This window comes from Podarcis vaucheri (assembly GCF_965113315.1).
Source record: "Podarcis vaucheri genome assembly, chromosome: Z".
Lineage (NCBI taxonomy): Eukaryota > Metazoa > Chordata > Lepidosauria > Squamata > Lacertidae > Podarcis > Podarcis vaucheri.
Window position 1 is genome coordinate 9,518,253 of NC_138758.1, and position 6,479 is coordinate 9,524,731.

Below are 6,479 nucleotides of genomic sequence, written 5' to 3' on the forward strand. Positions count from 1 at the left end.
CTAATAATACTCAGGGCAAAACTACGTGCAATTCTTGTGTGTCTGTTTATAAAGCACAAACTTGTGCTAAAGGTGACCAGTTTATTTGACCAGAAAAGACCAGTTCTGATTTGAAGTTATTCCAAGTAAGCACACTTCCATTTGTTAATTTATATCATTTGTGTTATTATAAACTACCACCTGCCCACTTGAAATCCATGGAAATTACAAACCACTGCCCACATTTCTTTCTTCCAGGGCCTATTTTTACAGCTCCCCATCCCAATTCATAGCTAGAAACTGACTTATGTTTAAATGAAACAGAAGTCTTCCAAATATTTAGTTCTGTGCACAAATGTTCAGTTCTTGGATGAGATTACAGTGTGGAGGAAAAACACACATATAGTTAATTGAGGTGGTTTCCCCTCTCTAACTTCCCTAGTCCTGGAGAGACCTTAAGATCCCGTATTGTCTACATTCTTAAACAGGTTGCTCAGCAAAGGGACAAAGCCCCTTCCTTTCATTAATAAAGGGATTCAGGGCCAATGCACCACATTTCACTGCCACCCCCGCCTCCCCATTCACCAGTTGCAGCCTTCTGGTCCTCCCATCACCTCTTCATGCTGCGTGCTTCTGGGCCATCTTGCCCAATGTCTTGTTCTCAGCAACAAATGGTTCTTTCCTTGGAGCAAGGCTTTGGAGAGGGCTGATGTTGCCATCATTTTGGCAGTAGCAAGTGCTGTTAAAATCCTTCACACTAAATTTCTGCAACGCCTTGTTCTAAAGAAGGGCCTTTCCTGGGACCGAGACATAGGCAAACAGACTGGGCAGCCCTCAAGAAGTAACACTTTGCTGAAGTGTCGAAGTGGCAGCAGGGCTCCTAGACTCCAAGGTACAGGCAGCTGGGTCTTGGGGCTGGACAATGGCTGGCAGTGGTCAGCTGGCTGGCTGGCCAGCAAAATAGCATTGAGGGGCAGTCAGCAGCAGAGGACTTGAGGGGGCCCACTGGTCTAGCATCCATCCCAAACTGCCACCTAAAACAAAGTGATCAGCTTGCCTAATAGGTGGGCTGGAGCTCTAAACCAGCTCTTCAACTTGGATGCAGGAACTGAAATGCAAACCTTTTGTTCCAGGGCTATCAAAGACATCGTATTAAAGTATATAGACCTGTCTCTGCTCTTTCAACCAGTCGTCTACAGCTGGTAAACATCAGTTGCATGTCCATAGAGTAACTGCATTGTGTTATCTTCTTAACTGCAAACTTTCTGGATGGGTTTCTCTCTCTTTTTCCTTCCCACACCACCTTGCTGGATATGGGGAGAAAATCAATAGCCGGTCTTTCTGTTACCTGTTCCAAAATCACTCTGCCAAAATGTGTTTGCCTGGCTAGATTAGGACATGTGTTAGAAAGCTTTAAAACTTCATTTGCTTTTATTTCTGTTTAAATACATGTGTTAAAATGTATCTTGTCTCGGGGTTACACATTGCCTTTTGATGGTGTTGCCCAAAAAGGCAGCCTATAAATACTTTAACTAATATCCTAATCCCTATTAACTCTAATAAAAACCAAACTTCTATGCCTGGTTCAAACGTAAATCCACAAGAAATTTTTACTGATGAACCACAGTTCAAACAAACCACAATTCCTTGAGTTCATGCATTATTGGGAATTGTTGTTACTTAGTCACACTATTCCAATTGCAAAGGTTCATTTTTGTAGCAGTCAATAGTGGTATGTGAACATGATCTCTGTATAATGTGTTGCCTCCCACCAACATTGGGGTTCCCAATAATTCTATTTAAAATACAAAGCATCATGGTGCTTTCTAACAGCCCTTAAGGAATAGAAAACTGATACGGGATTCATCCTTTTCTGAAAGAGAGAAACAGAGAGAGAAAGAGTGAGAGGACAGAGGTGGGGGGGGGGGAATGGGGGAAAAATACCCTTCTATTGCAGCCCTTTCCCATTTCACCTGGATCTCAACCCAATGAGATTGTTTAAGAGAATGACAGGGTGCAACAGAAGGGGAGAAACAACCACTCATTTATTGATTGTATATGTTTAAAATGTTGAAACTTAATAAAATATAATTGCAACAACAACAAAAGAGTGGAACTTGTATTTGATGTGAACATTTTTCCCCTTTCGCCTAGGAAAAGCAGAGACACAGCATGATGGGAGTATCATCTGAGCAGAGGGGTCATTTTGTGGGGCAGCTGATGAATCAGTTTACTGGTAAGGAGTTGGAGAGCATATTCTCGAAAGCTTGACCCTTTTTGTGTGTGCTGTTTTAATTCAGGGATTTCAAGGAAACTCTTAATAATACATAAATATCCTGCTTGCAGATCTCGCATGCTTTCCATTTCTGATTTGCATAAGCCAGCCTGACCCTTAATAAAAAGAAGGGTCCTTTGGAATACAAGGGGTTACATGCCTAAGGTGCTGTCAAGTTCTAGTTGTGATAGCCTCCGAACTGTAGGTTCTGCAACGTGGACTTCAGCAGAGCAAAGCTAATTTCATATAACACAATTCCTGCATTTGCAAACTAGTGCTGAACTGTGGGATTCAGAAAAGTTAAGATATTTGAAATGCAGGCTTCACAATTTTAAATTACTGGTTCCAAATTGGATGGATAGATTTTACACGCCACTGGTGAAATGTGAATATAGCAACTCTATAAATAAACAAATAAATCATTGAGACGCAGCAGAGGAAATTGAGCTGCAGCAGATTAGTTTGATTTTTAAAACAAGTTTGAAGAATGTTCAGGTTACCCTTCCACCTTGTTGGGAGCTGAGGGTTCTAGTTTGGCCCCAGCTAATCCCTGACAGACTGGTTCTCCATCTGCAGGGAATTTTTTTACATGGAGGAGCATTCAAACATAAGAATTTAGGTTTACCTGCAAACCGAAGTGCTGAAGCCTAGCAAGAGTTGCACTCTGTAATCTTGCTGATCATTTAATTTGTCTCTAGGGCAAATTGTGTTTGAACCATTAAACCAGAACAGCTTTACTCTATTTAGCAGAGAGAGAAACTAGCTTTGCAACAGTTAAAAGTGGCACTGGGATGTGTGTGTTATATTTGTATGATATTTTGTGCTTAAAGAATTGAAATGATGCGTGCAGAATCCAGTCTCATGCCCAGACTCTTCCTAACTTAATGCCTTGCTTGTTCCTCTATGCAGCCGTTTCCCAGCCCATGTCAGCAGATTGCACCCAGTCCATGTCGACTCCTTCTCCAAATCACCGCTTAATGTCATCTCCCCAGGGAATGTTGCAGAGTACCTTGGGCTCTGGGATCACTCAGATGGCCCCTGTGAACCAGAATACTGGGGCAGTGGTGATGATTGCACACAACCCCAGCAAGCAGCCAGGAATGTACCCACCTAATGCCGATTTCAGCCTCCCAATGCGGCAAAGCCAAAATCCCCTGGGTATGAGTTCCGGAATGCAAACGGTTCACGGCCACCCTACCCTTCGGCCTGGCATGGTGCTGGCCAGCTTTGCCTCTGGTTCCCTATCGAGCCACACTTCACAGCAGCAGCAGCAGCAGCACTTGAGGCAGCAGACGATGCCAAGAATGGCTAACGTCTACTCCACCTCTCCTCAGATGTGGTCACAAAGGATGCCAAATCAAAGCCAGATGGATGCCAGTATGCAGCAGTTCTCTGGCAATGCTATCTTCTCGAAGCAGAATGCAAGGCCAAATCTCCCTGGTCCGTCGTTTACCCAGTCTGTGGCACCACCCAATCAGATTGCTCCTGGGGTCCATGCCAGACAGATGCAAAAAGCCAGTATGGGACAATCAGGCCAGAACTTGGGCGCTCTGAATAACCAGAACCTGAGACCCAATCTGACGAGAGTACCTTTGCAAGCAGCGATGAATGTCATGAAGCCAATGCCGCAAGGCATAACCAGTTTTAGCCAGCTCAGTGCTGCACACCCAGTCGGCCTACCAACTTATCCTGGCTCTGCTGGCCAGTCGTCAGGATCGTTCAGCAGAATGAGCCCTGCCTCTGAGATGCAATCCCAGTACGACTTCATGGTCCAGCAAAACGATGCCCTTCTGCCTGATAACTGCAGCGATGTTGACTTTATTGATAATCTCATGAAGAATAGCGGTGGCAGCGGAAGCAGCGACGAAGAGTGGCTGAATAATTTGACAATGATAGATGACATTTTGGGGCAACAAAGCTCTGGACACGTGTGATTCTTGAGGGATGATGCTGATGGGTATGTAAATAATCTGTGCAGGACTAAAAAAAGAAAAAAAGCATTTACAATAATAATAATAATAATAATAGAAATCCTCCCCTTCTTAATTAACTTGCCCAACTAACTCTTCACCTTTCTCCCAGATTTTTCAAATAGCGCTGTATATATAGTTGAATATTTTTTGTAAATTATGTTTTCCTAAACATTAAATATGGAAGTATTTATACTTCTTTGCTGGACTCTTTGTAAATATCCTATAGACTATTCTCTCCCTTTTCTCTTTCTCTTTCTCTTTCTCTTTTTCTATTTCTCTCTCTTTCTCTTTCTCTTTCTCTCTTTCTCTTTCTCTTTCATTTCTATTTCTCTCTCTCTCTCTCTCTCTCTCTCTCTCTCTCTCCCCCTCCCTCCCTCCCTCCTTTCTTATTTTTTGGTATATTAGAGGAGTTGAGTTACATCTTGTTCTAAATATGCAAATGTTAGTTTCAGTAATACTGTGTATTACAGCATCAAATATTTTATGACCAGAAAAACAGAGTCAACGGGAAGCAAGGATTGCCACATTCCTTGCCTTCCCAAGCCCATGTAAATTTAAGATGACAGATCAACTGAATTAAAAATCAGTTTTGATCTGGCCAACAATAATTCAATCCCTACCAGGCCCAGGAATTCATCCAAGTAAATTGCTTAATAAAGGAGCTCATTGTGGCAAGCTCTTTTGCTGGACTGAAGGTGCCAACAACCTGTACACTGTTCTTTTGCTCTTTCTATGGCTGTGGTTGACCCAGGTCTGTTCCACACTATCAGTGTTTGTGCTGAATGAGTACAGCACCAAACCATGAGTTCCCCATACAGACGAGCCACAGGCTGAGCATCAGAATCACCTCAAGATATAATATTTGCCGCTTGCATCAGCTACAAGTCACCAGGTGATGAGTAAGCAAGCAGTGATGTAAGCGCATGTGTGAACTGGTCCACAGGGTAAGAAGGTGGTTGATCTGAAAGACTGTGACAAATACCAAGTGCTTTTGTAGAAAATTATCTGTGTCAGAAGCGCATGCAAGCCTGAAAGCATGAATGTCGCCTTTCAGCAATTAGAAACACTTTCTGGCTTGCGCACCTCAGCAGTGTATAGTTGCAGTTTGCAGTGTATAGTTTGCAGTTTGCAGGCTATCTGTTCCTAGTTCTAAACAACTTTCGTATCTTCTCTGTTTTTGATGAGACTGTCCTTCCTGCCCCCCCCTTTTCCATTTCTCACCTCCCAGATAAAATGTCTATAAATGCTAATAGCTTAACTTTTGATGTTTTTCCTGTTAAATGTATATTTAAGAGTCTGTTTATAAAAGAATTCCGTTCTACTGTAAGCTTTCTTCAACAATGTTCATACTTTGTGTAATCCGATTTTAATGGCCGCATCAGCATCCATTTGTATGACAATGTCCACTTCAAGCACACCAAAATGTTCTTTTTTCCTTCATACCATAATAAACTGCCAGGGAAAAATTGCAGTCACTGCATGTTTTCATTTATTCTTTTTGCTTTTGTTTTTGTAGAAAACAGCATTTTAAGTAAGAATAGTAATGCTTGCAACTGGAATGAATACTAGGCAATTTGCAGGCATTTACTATTTTTGGAGAGGGGCAAGGTCACAAGGCTTGCAACTCTTTTGGGGAAACTGAATCCCTGTTGCTAGAAAAAGGTTTTGAGATCTGCAGGACAGAGAGACTGTAGTAGTTCTGCCTTAACATTTTTGGAAGCCCTGGTACACGAAGCAGGGAATTGGTGCCTGATCTGCAGGGTTTCCCGTTGTGGCCCTGCAACATCTACCACTGTAGTGACACCATTGGTTTCTGCCACAATAGCACAGTGCTGGCAGGAACCCACCAGTTTATGGGGATGGGCCATATCTCAGTGGCAGAGCACATGCTCTGCATCTAGAAGGCTCCAAAAGAATCAGGTAGCAGATGATGAGGCAGATATTTCTCTCTCTGGGATCTGCTGTCTTGTCAGGGGAGACCAGGATTTCCCAAACCTTGTTGGCCTCCTTGATGAGCTTATAAACCTGCCATCAACCTCAACCCCAAGGTCTTAGAGACGTCAAGAATGTAATCCAATATATAATAAATATTTATTAATCACCAGTTGCCATTACAAGCAACCGTAAAATCTAAAAACAACAACAGCAACAACCCTGTATTATTAAATATAGAGGTTTCTTATTACTAAGCGAAATGCATGTGCTTTATTTCTGAAGCTCATATTTCCTAACCAAATTTTTGGCACTAAAGC

General features: G+C 42.5%; 1 protein-coding gene across 12 annotated transcripts in view; it reads left to right on the top strand.

Moving 5' to 3' along the window:
- The window catches only part of MAMLD1 (mastermind like domain containing 1), a 119,288-nt gene extending 113,590 nt beyond the window's left edge, over positions 1–5,698 (top strand). For 10 of the 12 annotated variants that reach the window (XM_082207194.1, XM_082207199.1, XM_082207204.1 and 7 more), the window contains 3 exons: positions 1,113–1,181; positions 2,134–2,215; positions 3,164–5,698. In XM_082207194.1, the coding sequence (XP_082063320.1) occupies positions 1,113–1,181; positions 2,134–2,215; positions 3,164–4,188 (1,176 nt within the window). In that variant the 3' untranslated portion in view covers positions 4,189–5,698. The remainder of the gene's footprint in view (positions 1–1,112; positions 1,182–2,133; positions 2,216–3,163) is intronic. The other 2 variants (XM_082207197.1, XM_082207203.1) reach the window with 1 other exon arrangement.
- The last annotated feature ends 781 nt before the right edge of the window (positions 5,699–6,479 follow it).